At 39.8% G+C, this 22190-nt stretch overlaps 1 protein-coding gene across 2 annotated transcripts in view; it reads right to left on the bottom strand.

The window, feature by feature from the left end:
- Positions 1–413: 413 nt before the first annotated feature.
- Positions 414–22190, bottom strand: part of ANK2 (ankyrin 2) — a 219761-nt gene continuing 197984 nt past the window's right edge. For both annotated transcript variants that reach the window (XM_040626261.1, XM_040626260.1), the window contains 11 exons: positions 20799–20873; positions 18763–18894; positions 17464–17607; positions 14252–14537; positions 12324–12612; positions 9697–9789; positions 9114–9197; positions 8847–9011; positions 7637–7819; positions 6265–6356; positions 414–2667 (listed from right to left, as the gene is read on the bottom strand). In XM_040626261.1, the coding sequence (XP_040482195.1) occupies positions 2484–2667; positions 6265–6356; positions 7637–7819; positions 8847–9011; positions 9114–9197; positions 9697–9789; positions 12324–12612; positions 14252–14537; positions 17464–17607; positions 18763–18894; positions 20799–20873 (1727 nt within the window). In that variant the 3' untranslated portion in view covers positions 414–2483. The remainder of the gene's footprint in view (positions 2668–6264; positions 6357–7636; positions 7820–8846; positions 9012–9113; positions 9198–9696; positions 9790–12323; positions 12613–14251; positions 14538–17463; positions 17608–18762; positions 18895–20798; positions 20874–22190) is intronic.

Genomic DNA, 22190 nt, shown 5'->3' with positions numbered 1-22190 from the left:
CTCACAAAGGAAGGTGTTTCCGGACACCACCGCCTTGGAAGCGAGAACTGAAATGGGAGGATCCTGCCCGTGGGCCTCGCTGTCCTACCAGTCCCTGGTTACTGTCTCCTCATTTCCCCCCCAGCCCCCAAATTCCTATTTTTTATTTACTAACAATCCCAAAACTAACATAAATCTTTGTTTTTCATCTTCTGCATAACAAAAACAAGGGTTTTTTTGAGGGCAAGGACAAACTCTGTTCATCTCAGCGCTTAATACAGTGTTGGGGCATAAAGCGTATTTGTCACCAAATAAAAACTACAAGGAAAAGACCGATTTGTGTCCTTTTTGGCTTCAAATCTGTGTCACCTCTTTAAATATCTTATCTCCTGAAATCACAGATTAAGTGTCAAAGAAGAATAAATCACCGTTGCCACATTTAACACTTGTACATTTTATTTAATTAAATCAGCCATTGTACACATTGCAGCTATGTATTGTTAGTGTTGTATTTTTTTTCCATTAACTAATACATGCCCTCATAGATATATTCAATTAGTGTTATCACCATGGGAACAAGATGCTGATTCATCAACTGAAAATTCACTTCTTCTCACAGTATTCAAGTTTTTTGATTACACAGCAAAAATCAAAAATCAAAAAAAGGTGAATAACCATTGTTGTTACACAGACATCATCTGCACTGCAAATAACACAACAGAAATGCTTTTCTTGAGCTCCAGTGAAGGGTTTGACAAGAAGGCCATGGTACGTCTCAAAAAGTTTCACCATGAACCTCTCTCATTTTGGCTGCCAAAGAAAGCTTTATTTCCTATCCAACTGCCAGAAAGTGCTAGCATTTGAGGCTTTAAGAGATTTGGCTTGTGGGAAACCTCCCTCCCAGGAAATTTTCTCCCTTGGCAACATTACTTGAAATGATGAAGTGCCATTGTTTGTCACATTTGTTTTTGACATTTGGAGCAATGAGTCATTTTTGCACAACAGGAAAAGACCAGATAGAATTGGAAAATGTTCAATCCCTGGAGGATAGACTCTTTTTTTTATTTAATTTCATCTTCATTGAATATACTTTTCTTTAACAAATAACTGATTCGAAATGTATACTGTTTATATGAATATATTTGTGAATATATATATATGTTAAAATGCTACACAGCTTCAACCACTAGAGGAATAAGGAATAGGACATGGAAATCACTCAGACGATTAAAGTTCCTTCTCTGAAACAAACAAAAAAGTGCACAAATGCACTTGAGTTTCCAAGGGAGTTTGGATTTCAAATAAATAAATCAAAAATTTTAACCAAAACCAAATTTGTAAGGATTTCTCAACCTTGTCTGCAAGCTAAAAAACAGACCTAGCAGAAAAGTGAAAAGTGCTTGCTCAGGGTCAAGAGAATGAAAACCATCAGTGTGATTAGAAGAGGAGTTTTGACTGGTTTTGATTTTTAAATGCTACATGCAGGTATTAGAGAAGATATAAACCCGGGGGGGGGGGAACCACTCCAACATGGTGAAGGAGTTTAACCTTTTGTGTAGTGGGTAAATCTTGTTTCCAATGGATTATCTACAGTGCAGTGGCCAGAAGAAAGTACCACCAATAAGACAGCGTGGTTTGCTAAAGCAGCAATGAAAACTGGAAAACTACAGTAGTTATAGCTTTTAAAATACCCTGCCAATGTGTCCAAAATCTAAAAGACCTGAAGATGCTAGAAGGCCACACGATGTGGCTGCTAGCAGCTGAATATCTCATTGTCTCATTCCGTTGGCCTTCTGCTCCCCTTCTCCCCTCCCTCGTGTGGCGTTGGAGAATCCTAAATCAAGGCTGGCCAGCACCAGCAGTAAGTGCTTAGTTAGGATAGTTCCTTGAGGTTATTAACCCATCTTTAAGTAGGAGCAATGGCTACTCTGGAAGTTCTAAGGATATGGTAGGTCTGAAGTGCTTCTTTTGCAGAACTGTATTATCATTCGATTGTGTTAGCAATATCTTAATTAACCATTGTTCAGCAATTTCTAGAGGCCTTTTATTCCATGATGCCCAGTGTAGTTATGATAGGCAGTGGTTTAATTTTAATATGTTGTTCATCCGAGCATTTTAGCTATATACATGGTCCAAGGACATCCCTCGGAAGGACTCCCAGATACCGTCACTTGAAGAGGTCTGTAGGTGAAGTTCTTCTGATCGATGGATTTTCGTGGAGCTTGTGCAGGAGCAAAGAACGATGGAGGTGGCCAGTTCCCAGTTTAGCACAGACACGACAAAGTAGTGGATACAGCATCCAGGCTGAAGGATGCTATCTTTGGTCACAAATTAGCTTACAGTTAAAGAGGATGGGGAAAAACTGAAACAGAATGCAGTGTGTATTTGCTAAAAGTGGAAGTGTCAGGGAATCCCATTAGGCCGGGTAGGTCACTCTGCTAATGAAACGGGAAGTTGCATATTGAGTGAATGTGTGGTTTCTGGTGTGAGGACTGGGCAGCCCCTCATTTGGCCTCTTGTTTCGAGTCCTCCTTGCAGAAATGCCGAAGGAGTTGCTGGAGGTCGCGCTGGAGGTCATCTTGGTCTAGTGCTTCCGGTACGTCCTCCAGGTGCTCCAAGTAAATGTGTTTTCCATGCTGGTCCTTCACCACAGCCCTCTTCTGTGTACTGGCTTTACTCATTGTTGTCCTGGAGGAGAGCAGACAAGAGAGAATTATGCTTTCTTCACTAAAACGCAGCCACGCCATCTTTTCAATGGGGGTAACCATGACATGAAAGTACTTTACTGTCCTACCTCTAGATACTTCTACACTGAGCCATCTTTCCACATCTTTCTTTTAAACGTGGCCTCTCCTATCTGACATGAGTCAGGAAATGTTTTAAAGTGTTTCAGAACAAAGAATATTTTTTAAAACTTTAAGAACTATTTGAAATAAATAAAACCATGCTTTAATAAGAGTCTCTCCAAAAGTAACCATATAATCATTCATATTTTGTTTAAGGTGCACTGATTTGAAAGAGCTTGGCTCGGGGCTCCTGGGTGGCGCAGTCGGTTAAGCATCCAACTCTTCATTTAGGCCCAGGTCGTGATCTTGGAGTCGTGGGATCGAGCCTGGCATCAGGCTCCACGCTCAGCCGGGATATGAGAATCTCTCTCCCTCCTTCTGCCCCTTCTGCTCGTGCTCTCTCTCTCTTCCTAATATAAACAATATAAATAAATAAATCTTTAAAAAAAGAAAGAGCTCGGCTCGTCCTGAAACAGGGATTCCATATGTACTTTTTGACAGGCTGAGAAAAATAGTTTTTTATTTTTTTAAACACCTTAGCTGCCAACTTAATCCTTAGAGTTGCATCCTGTTCTTGGAAAACTTTTCCATGAGACATAGATCTTTAAAAACCGAAATCTTATTCTATCAACCTAGAGGAAGGTGACTACTAATGAGAGATGAGTTTCCCCAGGCGCCAAAACTTCATCTGGAGATGGTGGGGAAGAGAAAAGAGAAAAAACACGGAGAGACAAATTCTTCCACCATCTGCTCCGATCTCCGTAGACTTTGCCCATTTTTGGTCTTCTATGCCATTGAACAGTCTGCTGCTTTCTTGGCTCCCTCCTGACTAGTGATTACTCGACAAAAGGGGCTCTGATGTACGGTGATATTTTGTACTACCATTTTCCTGTATCCCTACTTGAAAACGATTATGCTGTAAGTTGTACACCCTCTCTTCTTCTCACTACTTCTAAATAGAAGTATTCATTCCGTAAATATGTGGTGAACATTTTATGTGCCAGGCCCTATTATTACAATGAATAAGGAAAGTGAATCTCAGAGATTTTAAGCAATGCTCCAAATACAAAATAACACAGTTAGTATGAAGTGGGGCCAAGACTCAAAGATTCCAGAGCCTGAATCCGTAACCACGATGCCACGCATCTTCACTGAAAACCACGGTAGAAATGAGCAGTTTTTAGCACTTTACCCAGCAATTTTCTTATGGATTCCTAGTGTTAAGAAGCTGGAGGTTCTGCCCTTATCATTACTCTACCTTCTAACACTGCCATGCATTGAAGATCACCCTGATTTTTTTTTTTTTTTTTTTTTAGAAGACTTCTATTAGCCAAAATACTTTCAGCTTTCTTTTGGGCATCCTTGCGTCCTTCTTCCTTCTTCTTTCACGTTCTCTTCTTCTCTCCCTTCCTTCAACACCACGTGAAATTATTTTGTATCTGAAAGCGAACTTAAATTTGTTCCTTTTTAAAAAAAATATTTATTTTAGGGGCACAGCGGTTAAAGCGTCTGCCTTCGGCTCAGGGCGTGATCCCGGCGTTATGGGATCAAGCCTCACATCAGGCTCCTCCACTATGAGCCTGCTTCTTCCTCTCCCACTCCCCCTGCTTGTGCTCCCTCTCTCGCTGGCTGTCTCTATCTCTGTCGAATAAATAAATAAATAAAAATCTTGAAAAAAAATTTATTTTAGATATTTTTAGTATTTTTTAAAAATTATCTAAAAAATATTTAGATTTTTATAATTAAAAAATTTATTTATTTTAAAGAAAGAGAGAGCTGGGGGAAAGGCAAAGGGAGAAAGAATCCTCAAGGAGACTACCCATTGAGTGTGGAATCCAACGCAGGGCTCAATCCCAGGACCCTGAGATCATGACCTGAGGCAGACGTTTAACCAACTGAGCCACCCAAATGCACCAAATTTGTCCCTCTTGATAAAAAGGTCAAATTTGGTTCTAATGATTGAAATCAGATCATGTTTTTCTAACTGTTCAGCACCCATATTTTTCTTCTCTCAAAAGGCAAATACCTGATTATTTGTGCCAAGAGCTGAGAGAAGCCTTCATGGCATTGGTGTGTATATGTGGGTTGGGGGGGGCGGTAGGATAAGCTTCTATCACAGGACAATCCCTGATATTTTGTGCAGATCTATGTGGATGAATGTGTTTATGAGTATGCATATCCACAAGCAGTGGAATGAATCTACTCGTATGTATATCGGAGGGCAGTGGATATGGTAAAACGCCTTCAGCAACATACAAGATAAAAGTGTTATATATGACAAATACAGTTCCATAACTAAATAGCTATAGAATTTAGTTGAGTTGTCTATGTCCTGGCTTTAAATTCACCAGCTGTAACTGAGAACTTTGGATTAACTGGTCTCTAAATGTCCAACTTAAAGACCTCACGATGCTAGAGTGTGTACATGGTTTATGTGGTTTTATCTGAGTAACTGAATACAAGACTTAAAAGTTCAGAGTATAGAAGGCACTTTATCCTTAATTTATGCAGCATTTTGAAAGTTCTCTGAGCAATTACACTCCTAAGTTCTTAGCCGCTGCTGTTGTTCACATGTGATTGGAGGGCGGGATCATGACAGAACCCTTAATTCACTGTTCCTAATTATTATGTTCTACAGGCTAAAAATAGCTTTGCAGAGTACTACCAATGACAATCTTTTTCCTCTTTACAATGAGGTGAAAAGCACAATAGTAACTTGAATTTCCACTGTGTTTTCACGGAGAAGCTGAGAGCACTTTACTGGCACGGTGCTGCTACAGAACCAGAGAGAAGGGCCAGGAGACGAGGCGAGGGGGCTCAAGCTCCCACGGGGAATAGGTGATGGGACGGGCTAACCAGAGAGCTTCCAGCTGCTCCCCTTTCACAGGCACAAACGTGAGCTGCTTACTGCTTTTACGGCACTTTCTCAACTCAGTAGCCTCCCTGGTTTCAGCACTTCTAGGGACATTCAGGTTTGTGGGCATCAAACTCACGCTCAGGTGATTTGCCACTCACATGCGGGATCGTGAAACAGCTTAAAGCTTTTGAAAGGAGGCAAAAAAACCCAAACAAACCCAAAAGCATATACCACGCCCAGTTATGATTTGCTAAGATTGAGCTGAAGGCAGCAGGTCACGAGATTAATTTGTGAGCAGCTGCTTAGATTCCTCTTCATTTGCGCTCCAAATCTGACAACACAATGGAAGATCCCAGCCCGCTGGCCCCAGCAAAATGGAGGACTTGTTGAAACCCAAGGAGTGACCGTGTAAACAGAAGTCTCATTCTCCTCAAGCCTTGGTGTTACTTTCAAAGCATCAAGAGGACACTAAGGGTATGACACACGACAGATCTACCACTCGACAAAAACATACAATACGAGAGAATTGGAAGTTACCAAGGGATGTTAAGGTAAATACGTAGGGGCTGTTTTTCTTTTCTTAAAATTGGAAAAAAAATTAAGGTGTTAGTTGGCAAAGCATAACCCCATGCTAACCCAAACCTTTTAATTATTGATCCATCCTCTTTCAGGATTTCATTCTCTACTAAACTGGGGAAGTGCACTTTCATGTGGCTACCTGTATAACTCAAAGCCTGAAGAAAAGAGAAAACAGGACAAAACCCATCGTAAACCATAGACTTAAAAATAATCTATTCCTGTGCTTAATCGATAGTAAGTATAAAAAGCTATACTTGCACGGATAAATAGTAACAATCTTGGGATCAAATATAAGAATTGAGTTTTATTTAAATTCTCCCCATTTGTGAGGGACACATACTACAATGCTTTATAAATGCTGGTAAATAACATCTGTACTGATTGACTTTTCATTTTCTCCTCATCTCACCCCCCTTCTTTCCCCAGCGGAGATTCTACCGATAACTATAATGATCAGAGGCAAAATAAGCAAGAAATGAATAAGGCCCAATGTGTGCAACTCACACAATTCATCTTCTGATTATCCAAGGTCAAGGTACTTTCCTTCAAAGTATTTAAATAAAGTATGCTTTTCACATCCCAGTGCATTCATATATAATCTCAATGCATATTGTGGGTATAGAAGAGGACACACATGTAACATTTAGCTTCAAAATGTCTCAATAGCAAAAAATGTTCTGTAGATGTTTGCATATGCCCACAATCCCTTAGTCAAAACCCTTGGGGTCAGAAGTGTTTCAGGACCCAGAAGTTTTTCTTTTTGGATTTTAGAAAGGTGATATGATATATACACTGTACGTTCTAATATATCAGAAGAGGTTGGGCAGCATCCCGTAATCAAACTCAAAAATAGATCAAGAGCAATATATATGCATATATATAATTCACTCTAGGTAGGACTAAAAACCCTTCCATGTCCTAATAGCTCCATGTCATTTCCTATTAAGTCTTACTGCCAAATTAGCTTGCTACTTACTGAAAATCAGAACTTAAATAATTATAAAGGTTTATTTTATTTCTAGGTTTAAAATAAAACTGACTTTAATGCCAATCTTTGGAAATATTTGAGAATATTAGCTAGTAAAGACAATTTGCAACTTATTTATGTCTTTCTCTTATTAATTGGGAAGTCACCTCTGGGACCTCCAGGCAAGATGTAATTCCAGAAATTCTGATTCTGATTCAGCTGAAGCAAATCCTGGTCATCTAGATTTTTAAAATCATTTAAGGCGACACCGATGAATACCACGAGTTGTGGAAACATTACCTCACTGTACAAGTTACTCACACAGGAATTCTACTCTCTTGAATTATTCTGCACCCTTCCATGAATACATATATGGAATGACATAAGGATAAACCATTTTCTTTTTAAACTCAAAGCAAACATAAAACACACATACACAACAACAAAAAAGTGATAATGCTTCGATACCTCTTCAAAGTCATCTTTGGCTGAAGGAAGATCAGTGGCTAAACTAGAATCACCCAGATGTTTCTCCATCCTCTCTCCATGTACCATAGTTGTTTTAACAACTTTGCTGACTCTACGGCCTTCCACTGGTTCAGCCTGAAATTGTGAGGCACTGGACAAAATGCTGGGCTCAGACAAAGTTACCTAATGAATGAAGGACACACGATACATGGTTTCTGACTGCCACAATGTCACAGTGATGGATTTTTCTATGTAAAAACAAACAAACAAAAAACCAAAACCCTTCAATGGTATATACTGGTCTTCCAGAAAACAGTATTTTGGAAAAGAGAAGCAGTTACAAAAAGATAGAAAAAGCCAGTATTCAATTGGTAATGCCTCTGTCATGACTCTATGTACACAGCACCAAACCAACCACTCACGAGTCACCTGAACGAAAATCTGTCAGGAAGTACTGCGTATAAAAAACCGATTGCTCAGTGCAATGCAGACGTAACAGCCTGTTGATAAACCCTCTCTCCCACGTTTAAATGGTTTTGGCATGATGAAGATGAAATTAATCCACAAAGGAGAAACTCTCAAAGATAGGAGAGACCAAAAAAGTAGATTTCTGGAGAAACTTTGTGCATAATAATAAAATTTTGAGGATGTGAATGAATGCAAGACAGTGAGGATATCACAAATTATATGTCAAAGAGAGTAAACATTCCTCAAAGACAGTAGAATGGAAAGAAATAAAACTATAGATCAGGGAGCTTCTGGACCCTGGCTTTAATGACTCTGAAATGCACAAGTTTAAATCACAAATATTTATCAACAGGGCCCTACACAGGCTGCCACCCTGCCTGGGGAACAAGTACCACGACACAATTGTACGGGGTCTCTCCATGACATACTGTTTGCCAGCCAATGGAATTCTGGTCTCTTAAAATTTGACTTTTGGATTTCTGTTGTATGTACGCAACCATGAATTAAACAGAAAATAGAAATAAGGAGGACCAAACAGAGATCATGAGTATAATGGCTACAAATTTCCTCGATGGTTCTTTTAAAATGCCACAAAATCATGAAGAAAAAAATGAACGTGCATGTGAAAGTGCCATATAAGGGGGAGCAGTGGGGCCAATGTGGGTAAACTATTGCACCCACCTCTTCCGACTCCATTTCACACTTCTCCATAAAATCGGGTTGGAGAACCAGGTGATCTTACCTCTGACTGTTCGGTGTCACTCTTTAATACAATGCGCTTCATGACTTTGGAATAGCCATCTCCTTCCTCAATGCTGATGGGTCCCTGGGCTGTTCCTTGCATCGTAACCTCCTCTTTCTCTGTGCCATCAGAGGATACGTACCGCCTGATGATTTTCCTAGTGACCTGAAAGATATTTTGTTCATGTATCTTGTTTTTCAGGGACAGTACCAGGGGACTGATAAGTTTTAAACAGGAAGGTTGAAATCAACCACATTAGGACAATACCTTCTTGACCACAGTGTGTCCATGCTCATCAATGTATTCTTCTTCCGTGACTGTTTCTGGGGGTATGTCAGGCATAGCATCTCCCTAAACGGTTGAGAGAAAAGGGTCACTTCAGTGTTTGGCCCCAATTCCAAGAAACTCCTCCCAAGGGCTTATAATGTGAGCCATGTTAGAAAACGAAGGGAGCTACTGAGAAGCACTGCTGAGATGCCAAGTCCTGTCGAGTAGTATGTTTAAAAGAAAGAAACAGGAAAAAAAGGTGGGTAATAACATGCTTAGGAGAACTGGACCAAAGTTAGGTGTAAAACAAACACACAAACAAAAACAGACAAGCGAGGTGAGGTGGGCGGAACTGAAGAAGCGCTCTCGCTCTTGCTGTTCACTCCCTTGGAAGTGGGCTGCCAACGCGATCACCGCTGCATTGTCTTAACAAACCAAACTTAGGAGAGTTAGGGATCTGCTTTTGAATGGCCATGCACTACCTAAAAGAGCATGCCAAGCCCTCATTGCTCCAGGCCTGTCACTCTCTAGGGGTTATGGGGACAGAAGTGTCCCGGACGTGCAGTAATGTAACAGCTGGTACCTGAATAATCACTCGTCGGCGGACAACCCTGGTAGTTACCATCGCCTCCTCATCTGAGCTGGCCTCCAGCTCACCTAATTCCTCTGTTAGCTCCTGGTGGAAGCATGGAAGCATTGTTTTGTTTAATAGGCTAAGGAATGTCTTCACTACTGGTTTCTGGTTTAGTTCACACTGTTTCTCTGAAAGTCTCATTCATGGAGGCTTTGGTGGAAAAGCCAGCAGGGCAAACAGGTGGATGTCTGTCCCGCACTTCGGTTAGAATATAGTGTTTTTGTTCAATGAATGAAAAAAAAAATTCTGGAATTCTGAAAGCTGTCTGAGTGCCCATCTGTCAAAATCTGTCAGAAGAAATATGCAGCTTGTCCACATCACTTCTTGGACTTAAACTCCTGATAAATAACCAGCTGAAAACACAGAACTTAAGCAGCACAAAAAGCATTTGTAAGCCATTGACACTCAGGCTTAAGGCTTGGAATGATTAACCTGCAGGTATAGAAAAAACTTAATGCTTGTAGCAGAACTTTCTGCAAAAAGTCACAATTTCCTAAGAGCTGTTATCTAGCCAGTAGAGCGTCTCCCTGGCAACAAAGAAGCAGCCTATGAATAATATTAGACTCATTTTGCAGAGTAGTTAAGATGCACTGGCCAGTCTGATATTATGGGTCTGGCCCAGAGTCAGAGATGGAGCTAAAAACGTAATTTTAGGGGCGCCTGGGTGGCACAGCGGTTAAGCGTCTGCCTTCGGCTCAGGGCGTGATCCCAGCGTTCTGGGTTCGAGCCCCACATCAGGCTCTTCCACTATGAGCCTGCTTCTTCCTCTCCCACTCCCCCTGCTTGTGTTCCCTCTCTCGCTGGCTGTCTCTATCTCTGTTAAATAAATAAATAAAATCTTTAAAAAAAAAAACAACAACAACAAAAAAAACGTAATTTTAGATTAGAACATACATCTCGGGAGCATTCTATCGAATTACTCTTTCCTAATAGGATGCTGTTTTTTTTTAAAAAAGAAAACTCAATGAAATTTTTTCAACATATTTTTAGATATCTGATGTATTTCTATATGCTTTTCTGCCAAAGGAAAACATGTAAAATCTAAACCAAATTATACTTCAAATACATTCAGGAATCTGCTGCCTAGAAATATCAGCGAGAAAAGTGACTGAAATTGGATCCTCAAGATAGGGTCATGAGAAGTTAAGGGTCACAATAGGAAGCATCGCAGAGGTAATTGGATATTCATCAAAAATAAATGGAACAGACCTGTATAAAGTAGAATACAGAAGGACTTATCAAAATTTGCTTATGTGCGTTGAAAAAAATAAATGAATTATCCAGATAACTGTTTGAAATCTAAACTTCATTTAGCCAGTGGATTCTGAGGCTAAATTTAGTTAACTTCTAGGGCCAGATAGCGTCTTTGAAACATTTTTATTTGAATTCATTTAAGCCAAGAACTTGGGAGATGAGTAATTCTGTGCAAAGGTAAACTTAAAATAAAATTCCATTCATGGGATGAATTCATTATTTAAGATAACTGCCAAAATTGGGACACAGTTCTCATTTGCCTGAACCTCTCCTAATTTTAGTTATGATTTTAGACAAATCCTGCTAGCAAATGTCATCCTCGTAGTGAACAAAAATAAAAGTAGGCCTTATGCCCACAGATAAGTTGTATCATTCGTTTCTCCAAAAAGTTTCATTTCTTTCATATAACTCATTCTTTACTGCTGAGACAGATATTAATGCTTTAAAAACACTTTGATGTATAAAATGCTTTTGAATTCTAAAAGGAAAAATATATGATTTTATCCATATTAAATTACGTTTAATGCAAACAGATTCTGGGTCCCCCTTCCCTCCCTGAGATTCATTTTGATTCGGGCGCTCTGAGGGGGGCTCAACACCCCCGCCGTGAATGCTGAGGGATATGAACTGTTTAGAATACATTTTGAGAATAAATGGTTTAAATGAATTTCTTAAGATGGTCTCCACCCCTCTCTACAACATCAAAACTCACGTAATGACAAAGGAAACAGTGTGGTGTAAGCTCCTGCTCCTGTCAGGGATTCCGACATTCTGAATCAGCAGTAAGTTCAGGTACCACGTCCTTTTTTAAAGACATTCTTAAAATAGACATAAGGAGATCTATTTTGGAAATAATCTTTCCTTTAAAGAGAAAAATTTGTTTGGGGAGGTGAACCCCACCGGATATCCACAGTCTGCATGCTCGTCACGTGACTGCAGACAGATCTAACCGGGGTCTGGCTCCCACACGTTGCCATGTCTGGCGCTTACCTGAGGCCCTGGTAATCCCTCTCACTCATCTGCACGCCCATGGTTATCAATTCTGAAAAGCTACCTCAGGTATCTTGTTTCACCCCAGTGTTCATCTTCCTTAGCAAAGGGTTTTCCAATTGTAAAATGAGGGCTCAGGGTCAAATAGCTAGAACGGGAACATGTATCTTTTTTTCCTAGATTCTCTGGTCCCCAGGTTTTAAAAGGGACCGAGGGGTTCACATGACCCAGGTTAATTTTTTTCAGAGAAAAAATAAGCCACCAGAGAAATGGGAACGGGGAAGGTTTGTAGCTTTGCTGCCTGTGGGCAAGGAAACGGAGGACAGTCCTACCTTATGGAAAGCTGCATCTTCATCGAGTCTATCAAGGGCCTGTGGCTGGTCACCAGCAGACTCCACTATCACAAGGCTGGTTTTCTGAGAACTCTCCTCCCCATGTTCTGGGGTCTCTTCAGGTTCTTGTATGATGGGAGAGTCTCCCTGCTCACTAGATGTTGGGGTCTGGAGGTATGGCCTCTCCTCCTCAGGAGGGGTCCTAATTTCCTCAGGGGTCTTGCTGGGAGAGTCAGATACAGCCGTAGCCTTTTGAGTCTCTGACACTTCTGTCCCTGGGGTTGTCACGCTGAAATGGAAAAGCCAAGTTATACCATGACAGCTGAAGTAAGGGAATTAGAAGGAAAAATGGAATTTATCTTCATGGCCCAGGTAAGTCAAAATAAGTTTTGTAAATGTGGCCAAGAAATGAAAATTGAATAAAAATCATGTAAGCTATTGTATAGAGTTATAGCTCATTGATCTAGCACTGACTGGGAAAGATGTATTCTAAGGATAAAAATTATCCTAAAATGTATTACCATTTCCTAATCTCTACAAAGTATATAAATTATAATTTCATCTTTTCTTTGATAACTCAAGGTGATCTTGAAGATTTGAGGAGGTTTATATAACAAAGATCTGTAGATCATAAGGCTTTCGAATCAAGAGTCAAAAAATTTTTGGGAAAAAATTTTAAAAACCAATATATAAACCCCATGTTAATATCGTTATCATAATTGTAAATATAGAGAGAATCTTATTATGCCTCTGGAAAACCGTATTACTTGACGGAAAGACCTGGTTAAAACTTTTTCTACTGACATCATTTGGAGTTACTTCAAGGCAATCTTTATAATCTCATTTTCTAAGAAAATTCTCTGCTTTTTCTGTTTAACTTATTGCAAATTTCTGTCCCTCCCTAGATATTAAGTGCCCAGAGTACCTCTCTGATATGCCCTCTTTGCTTCCCACCTTTTTCTTTTTCTTTCTCTCTTCTTTCTACTCTCCACCAAAATCTAAAAGGTAGTTGGGAGGTGGTGGCTCAGTGGAAAAAGGAGATGATTTTATTACCATTTCACCCTCTTCTCAAGTTCCAGTGACCCCAGCACAAAGCTCGTTTAATGACAAGAGAAATGCTATGATGTAATCTCCTGACACACTATTCTCAGATTTCGGGGCCGGGGACACATTTGCCTTTTGCACAATCTGTTGTCTTTCTCTAAATAACAGGTGCCATTTAAACAGCTCTCTTTCTCCTTTGCTTCTCTAAAGCCCAGAACTTGAGTTCTGAGCTGCCTGCTCTGTAGAAGCCTCCTTGAGCCAGAAGCTCTCTGAAAAACTTCTCTTTCCTCCCACGCTGACCCCATCCCACCTCGTTTTCATGGTCCTTCATTCTGTGTGAATAATCTGTGCTGTGTTTCCAGTTTTACTGTTAGCCACCCCATCGCTTTGGTGAAACACACTGAGGGCTGCCTCACCTACGCTGTCACCATTCCCACTCTGAACGAGCTATGGGACAACTGGCACGTATCAAAGTGTTACAGAGAAGTGACGGGCAGGACTCTTAGAAGCACTAAGAATGAGGTCTGTGTGAAATTTTATACTTGAAACAATGCTTTCATGGGCACATCCTTGACCTGTGACACTATGAGATGAATAAGGTATAAATTACTATAATTTAGAGATGTGGAAACAGAAAGCAAAAGGGCTTTGGGACTTGCCCAAGGTCACAGAACTGTTAGTTGGCTCAAGCAGATCTCCCACACAATGCTGTCACAATTACATCTCAAATCTTTTGCTCTTTTTCCATAGGTCTGGCCCTTGTTGGGGGGGGGCAGTATTTGGACACCCTCTGAAAACAACTGACAGCGGTTTACGCCTGGCACTCTTGTCACACTGGCTTGTTTCTTGGAATTACATGCTACAGGCTTTCTTGTGAAACTCACAAGTACTCCTGCTGACACTCCAGGGAGGACTCTTCAGGCCGGTCTTGCATGTTCCCTGAGAGATCCTGTTGAACCTGCTCCTTGCGAGTTTGGGGAAAGAGCTCTGTTCCGGAGCTGTCCCCCTCGGCTTTGGGGATGCAGTCCTGAAAAGTGGAATAGCCGACCGAAATGTCTTCCTCGGACACGATGGGAGGCTGATCGCAGGATTCGCTCTCCTTAGAAACAGCTTGCTCCTCCTTCTGCTTGTGCTGTGCAGTGCACAGCTCCTCCTGAAGGGCGGAGAAGCCTACGGGGGAGAACAATTTAAATTATTTAATGGAAGCTCACTTGCAGTAAAAGGGTATTTGTTAAGGAACCATTATTGCGCCACACCCTGTGACCGATCCCAGGCTACACAGCTGACCTGCAAGATGCAGACCCGCTAGCCAAGCTCAGGCAAGTAAGTCTATTGAAATGCAGAGTGACCAGGCCACAGTGCCAGCCAATGAACGGGGAGCACCGACCCAGGGTTAAAGAATTAGGAAAGGAAATGCAGAGGGTGTGACATTTTAAGGAGCCCTAGTGATAAGGAGGCATTGACTGTGATACTAAGCGTAGAATGTAAGCGGTAAGAAGAATTAGAGCTTAAGATTAATTAATAATAGCGAATACATTTTAAATATTAATTACACGTCAGGCACTGTTCTAGGTGCTTGGTGAGTATTAACAACGCTCTGAGGTGAGTACCCTTTTTATGGAGGGTCTCTCAAGCCAGGCTCAGGGATTTTATTATATCCAGGGCAATGAGGAGTCACTGAAACATTTTTAGCAGAGGTATGACTGACATCCATCTACTTACTTATTGATGCAGCAGATCTATACTGAGTATCGACTATGCAGTAGATGCTGTTTAGATGTCAGACATACAGCAGTGAACAAGATAAAAAAGTCCTCACTGAACTTTTATTTCTGCAGATATACATTTATTATAAATTTTAGGAGAAAAAGAAACCAGGGTAGAAGTATAGAGCAAATAGGGCTAGTAGTTTAGATAGACCTGTCAGGAAAGAATCCTATTAGGAGATGATTTAATGAGATGTCACTCATGCTGTCCACTTGATTCCTTCAGGTGAGGTGGGAAGTACTATTATCATCTCTGGTTTTCAGATTGGAAAACAGGCACACGCCTCACACAGCTGGCACAAGGCCTAGAGACTGTGCTCCCCACGGCCAGCCTGCACTGCTTTGGAAGTCTATTCCACAATGAGCTGCTGTGCCCAGCTAAGAGTGGCAGCTGCTGACCTCCTACTTCGTGACAAATAATGGACTTAATCTATACCAAATTATATTAATTATAAGACCATGGAAAACTTACATACATTAAATTCTCATTGAATTATGCAAAAGAAAAAGAGAGAGATGATTTAAGCAGAGGCCTGAATTAAGTGAGAGAAAAAAGTATTGATGCTCTAAGGGAAGAATATTCCAGAGTGGAGATAACCAAACGGAGCAGAGCCCTGAAGCCTGAGAACGCACAGGGTGCCTGGGGAACAGCAGGGAGGCCACGTATTGATGAAAGAAGGAGCGAGATGGGAGATAGGACAAGCTCTCACCAAACAGTAACATACACCATCACTGAAATCTGGGAAAAGTAAGAAGATACATAAAGAAACTCAGGAAGAATAGCCAATAAAATGGGGGGTGGGAACCATGAAGGGCGTGTATCATGGAAAGTGAATGAAGAAAATATTTTAAGAAGAAATTAATTTTTTGGTCAAACGTTACACATGAGGCGAAGACTGAAAAATTACTCACTGTATTCGGCAATGAGGAAATAACTGGTGAATTTTATAAGATTGTTTTCTGTTGGGAGGTAATGACAAAAGACTGACTGGCATGGATTCTAGAGACAGTTCTGGAGAGAACAGGAAGACAAGAAGCGGATACAGGAAATTTAGACTGTATTTTTGAAGATCTTCTATAAAATGAATGGAGAAACAGAACAATCATACAAGGAGGAATATGGGGTGAAAGGAGTTGTTTTGTTTTGTTTTTAAAGATGGGCTCCATTAAAGCATGTTTTAGTGCTGTTGACTGGTCTAGTTGTAGGAAGCCATAGAGGACAACAGCAATGAGGTCCTTAATTGGATAAAAAGGGAAGAGATCCAGGACAAAAGAGGAGATGATGGTCTTAGCAAAGCAAAGACATTTCATAGTGGAGGGAAGGTAGAGTATAGGCACTGAGATGCATTTAAGTTGGTAGATTTTGTGAAAGAATATGGACATTTGCTTCGGACAATTCTTATTTTTTCTAAGAAATATGAAACTCTGTCATCACCTTTGAATAAGAAGAAGAGAAATGCTGGAGGCTGGAAAAAGAAGAGAATTCTTGGTATAAAATAGAGATGAGAGAGAAGAAGAAACCGAGTGAGTGAGCATGTGAATAAATGGAAATGGATTAGAGAAACTTTAAGTAATGGAAAGGTGGTAGGGCCAATGGCTGGAGGTCCCAGTGGGTTTGAAGAATTGTTGGTGTGGAAGCAAAAGAGGAAGTAAGTGTAATGCTTCAAGTTAGGATGCGGGAGTAGTATCATCATCAGTAATGATATAGTCATGGTTGTGAGCACTGAAATGGGTAAAGTAGAATAAAAGACACAAATATCAGAAGTGTCATCAAGAAACTGAAGCAAGGGCACTGGATAGGTCATCCATGTTATTATGAACTGAGTTTTTGTATCCCCTTAATATTCATACGATGAAACCCTAATCGCAATGTGATAATATTTGGAGGTGGTGCCTTTGGACTATAATTGGGTCATGAGGGTAGAGTCCTCAGGAATGGGGTTAGTGCCCTGATAAGAAGAGGCCAAAGAGCTCTCTAGCTAGCTCTTTCCCCCGTGTGCGGACACAGCGAGAAGACAGCCATCTGCAACCCAAAGGAGGGCCCTTGCCAGAACCTATGCTGTCATCCTGATCTCTGACTTCCATTCTCTAGAACTGTGAGAAATAAATTTCTCTTGTTTAAGCCCCCAAGTTTACGGCATTTTGTTATTGCAGTCCCAACTGGTTAGGACAATGGTGAAATAACAAAGAATAAGCAGTATGGGAGCCTATAAAATGAGAAAAATGTGTGATTACCAAAGTCCATAAACCACCATCTAAAAAAAGGAAGATTTGGTCCAGTTGCCTGAATTAACTACATATACAACACACACGCACACACATTGTCTGACCTTCACTATGATCCAGTGCAATTGTCTGTTCAATTTCTGCATAGCTATGACTGATGCGCTCCTGGAGAGGCTCCGTGCTGGCCTCCATGAGATGAACAATATCCATTCTGTTGATCTTGGTGAGACATTCAATGAGACTGGTATCTGGGATATTAGAGAAAACGTATTTATTACATTTGAGGGCTACTCTTTTTAAGATCTCTTTCATTTAGTTGCCTTACTAAAACATTGGACTTTGTATAGGAAACAACCAAAGCCTAATTAAAGGTCTTTGTAGGGGCGCCTGGGTGGTGCAGTCGTTAAGCGTCTGCCTTAGGCTCAGGACATGATCCCAGCGTTCTGGGATCGAGCCCCACATCAGGCCCTTCCGCTAGGAGCCTGCTTCTTCCTCTCCCACCCCCCCTTCTTGTGATCCCTCTCTTGCTGGCTGTCTATGTCAAATAAATAAATAAAATCTTTAAAAAATAAATAAAATAAAATAAAATAAAGGTCTTTGAAAAAAAAAAAAAAGCAAACAGAAAAGATATATGGGAAAGCATAGGCATAAGCTCTAAAACCAGAGTTGCCAGATATTATATAGGACACTCTGTCAAATTTGAATTTCAGATAAAACAAACAAACAAATTTTAAAGTATAAGTATATCCCAAATATTGCATGGAGTGTACTTATACTAAAAAACTATCTGTTGACTCTCTGAAATTTAACTGGGTGTCCTCTAGTTTTATTTGCCAAAGCTGGCAATCCTACCTACAAGAATGGCTAGAGAAGGAAAGGCAAATGTAGACTGGATGTAAATGAGGGAGGTCTCTAGGTAGATCTTCAGAGAGATATTAAAGGAAGTAGAAAATTTAGCTGAAGAATGAGATGAAGCGATGGTCTCATTTGATTTGATATGGTCAGAATATTGTATACAAACCATTATAAAGAATATCTATGTGACATCTTTCCCTCATTTAAGTTACTTAAGAGTAAAGGAAGTAGGAACTGAGGGCAATGCACTACCAATAAAGCAATGGCAAAGTAATTGTGTCCACTCTCAACATTTAGAAAATTTTAGGACTTTAATAACATTCCTGTTAGCAGCCAGGGTTTCCCCTAATTGACACTAGTCATGGCAATACAGTGTAAGAATTGTTAAGCAACACGCATATTTTAGAAATGTCATAGCTCGTTCTCATTTGCTTGCAGTAGTATTTCAGATTGATGGCATTCGTTATTATTTTACTGAATTTGCAGGAAAGCGAGACTTATAGCTCAACGTTTAGCCTAATGCTTTTCACATATAGCTCCCCACCTACCTGTAGCCTGCCTGCCGTCCCTTTCCAGCCAGTACTTCAATAGCGCATGGCTCTGGTCTTGGAGGGAGTTAGGGTTCTCAATTCGAATTTGATGAATCTGCTCCTCAGTGAAATCCAGTTCCCTTGCTAATTCTAGAAAAGAAAATATTGCTCCATAAACACCTGAACTTCGAAGTCCAAGTCTCCACACCGGGCTCTGTGATTTTGTAAATGATGTGTTCTTTGTATTGTTTTAATAGGGTTCTTTTGCTCCCCCCATGCATTAGAAGTGGCTCTCAAGATGCCTGTGTTCTTCTAGTCCTAATTGTGGATGTTCTCCTTGAAACTGAGTATAGAATTGATCACTTTCACAGTGGAACCACTAAATTTGAGGCAACGGATGATAAAACATGTATAATTCAGGCCCATTTAATTCCAAAATGCAGACTGGACCATTAATACAGGCTTATATTCTTAACTAAGATAATGGAAAACAAATGACTGAAACAGGAGTAACAGACTTTCTCACTTTTGATCATCACTAAGTAACGTTTTAAGTACTGTAAATCCTATTTCTGGATACTTGGATAAATACTGGCTGTGGTTATATTACGGTGGTTGGATAAACTCCTTTCTTTGATTTGATGTCACTTGAATAAAAGCTCTGAGAAGCATTAATTGGCCTAGGGAAAAAGCCACAAAATTTTCCTTTAATGTCTACCATTAACATTGTACATGGACACTTACAAATTGTGGTGTGTGTGTGTGCGTGTGTGTGTGTGTGTAAGTAAATAAGTCCTCTTTGGATGGCAACTGGCCAATATCTTTCAAAATTCAAAATATATATACCCTTTATCCAGACACTCAGTTCTACTTGTAGTGATATGCCCTATAGAGATACTCATGAAAATACACCAATGCACTAGGATGTTTGTCATTAACAGGAAACAACTTAAATGTCCAGCAATAAAGGCCACTAACTATGATACTTCCACACAGTAAAACTAAATAGCCATTTCAAAGAATGAGATAGATAGGTCAATGCTGATGGAATATTTACAAGGAATATTATTGAGGAAAATTGTGCTATTTTTAAATAGTACACATAGATGTGGGTACTGCATACTTTTTTCTGAATACACGAGAAAGTGTAAGCAGTTACTTTTGAGGCATGGAGCTAGAAGACGGGATGCAGGTATGAGACACTTATTTACACTTTTAATTTTATACCATTCTGTCCGGTTGTGGGGTTTGAATTTTCAGCAAGTATATAGATACTACGTTTTATACACAAACACACGTACTTAAAGAAACAAAATAAATAATTCTGAATGTCACCTATTTAGCCAGAGATATTTTGATGTCCTTCTTTCCCCTAAATCCCTCAATTAAAAAAACCTGATCAGTATTTAACAATTACTTTAAAATGTTTAAAAGTGAAGAAATGACTATTCTTTCTGCTCTGTTACTAATTATCTTTGTTAAGGGTCTTATGGGTTTCCATTCCTCATATTGATTTTATAATTCACTTTCTTTTAATAATTTTACATACATTATAATTTTTATGCTTAAGTATCCTAATTTCTCAGAAAATTCGTGAAACATCTTACTCATAGGTCTTTCAACATGCATCCAAAGCAAATTTTAGTGCTGTTCACAATGAAGATATCTGATATAAGGTATCTAAAATAAGGAGCCCTGGGTTAAATCTCCAACTAAGCTTTATGGCAATTACGTCTAACAATGATTTTGAAACACAGTAATGTCCTCGAATTTGGATATCCCTGACTCCCAAAGGAGGACAGTGACATTTGGTATATTCTCAAAATCCCCCAACTTAAAGCTCTATTTTTCTAAATTCCAGAGATATCAAAAGGCCTGCCTGGATTTTCTAGTTCAGAGTTTATTATTCTTTTCACTATTCCATCGGGTGTTCCTTAAGGAAAGAAAAAAACAAAAAACAAAAAACTTTTTCATTGTTAATGACACTTGGCTGTGCAGTTGTGTTACTTAAATGAAGCAAGTTTTGTTGAAAAAATGAGTCACGCTAATTTTACCTGTCCAGCTGAAGCCAAGGTGATCAGCAATATAAGCCAGCCTTTCCTCGATCCGCTCCTGCTCATCCTGTTCATCTACAGAAGGTCAAAAACAGAATGGCCAAAGGTTGTCTATGATAGGAGAGCACCCATAGTACTGATCATCCAAAGAGAGGAAGTCACTTGTCCAAATATTTGATAATAGCACAAATTAGCTATTATATTTCAAATCATTTTAAATGGGGTGTTTGCCTGATTTCTGGAATGGAATGGGGAATCAACTTAATTATAAATCATGAAAACCAACTGCTTCCATATCTCTTTAATCAAGACTAGTCACTGGACATATCAGTTGCTGATTTCTAGTAATCTTAGGACTTTCTGTTTAAATTATCTGAGAGAATACTGCCCACCAGGAGACAATCATCTTGTTCATCAAAAACCAGAAAAATCATAAGTGGGATGCAGAAGTGGAGTAACTGGTTAGGACCTCCTGTTATTGCCTGTGGCAGCCTAGATCACTTCCGGATCACATCTGAAAGAAATCACATTCAAGATTCATAAAAGACATAGATCATGGGTTAATCAGGCCATCCTGGGTTTTTTTTTTTTCAGTCTGGCCAGAAACATTTTCCTTGGTCCTGGTGACCTTGGAAGAATGGAAGATAAAAGCATACGTATTTGTGTCTGTTGTATCAATAGGTATAGATGTACTTTCTGTGAAATTTCTGTGTGCTTACTACTAAGTAAGCTTATATATTACTCCCACAAACTTTAATTTTCCCATAGGTTTTTAACCCCCATTAATTGATGGGCAGTATTTTAGACATCAGGACATTTTCTTAGGACACAAATTTAAGAATAATAGTCTTTATTGTAGAGATATTGGAAGACCAGAGGCTACTTCTCAAAGCCATCTATGGTTTCCTTTTTTATAATTCAAAGGGTCATCATCCTCTCATGGTCACTTACATCATGCAAAGTTTGAGTTTTTGTTGTCTGCTGCGTCTAATCAGAGTACATTCTCCATTCACCTAACACTGAAACAAAAAGCATGGGTTTTTTTCACCTTATATTTGTTTGCTTAAAGTGTTTACCAGTGATATCTGAGATCCAACTTTTTGAATCAAAAACAGATCCACAACAATTGGGATTTCATGATAATGTGAAATCTTTTTGGGCAAATGGCTTCCTAATGATTACCGAATTACTAAGTTGAGTACAAATGATTTTAAAGTACGTAAGGGTAAGAAGAAAAGGCAATGAATCCTTACCATATGAAACAAAGCCCAACATATTCATGTGCAAAAGCAAAAGTGCTTAATTTGAGGCTAAGCCTGGGACTCCAGAGCAACAAAACTCAAAGCTTGCATGGCCTTACGTGCAGCGGCTTGAGAAAGGCAGGGTCACCGC

This window comes from Ursus maritimus, unplaced genomic scaffold, assembly GCF_017311325.1.
Source record: "Ursus maritimus isolate PB19 unplaced genomic scaffold, ASM1731132v1 scaffold_11, whole genome shotgun sequence".
In the NCBI taxonomy this organism is placed as follows: Eukaryota; Metazoa; Chordata; class Mammalia; order Carnivora; family Ursidae; genus Ursus; species Ursus maritimus.
Note: the sequence above shows the minus strand (reverse complement) of the source record. Positions and strands in the feature narration are given on the sequence as shown.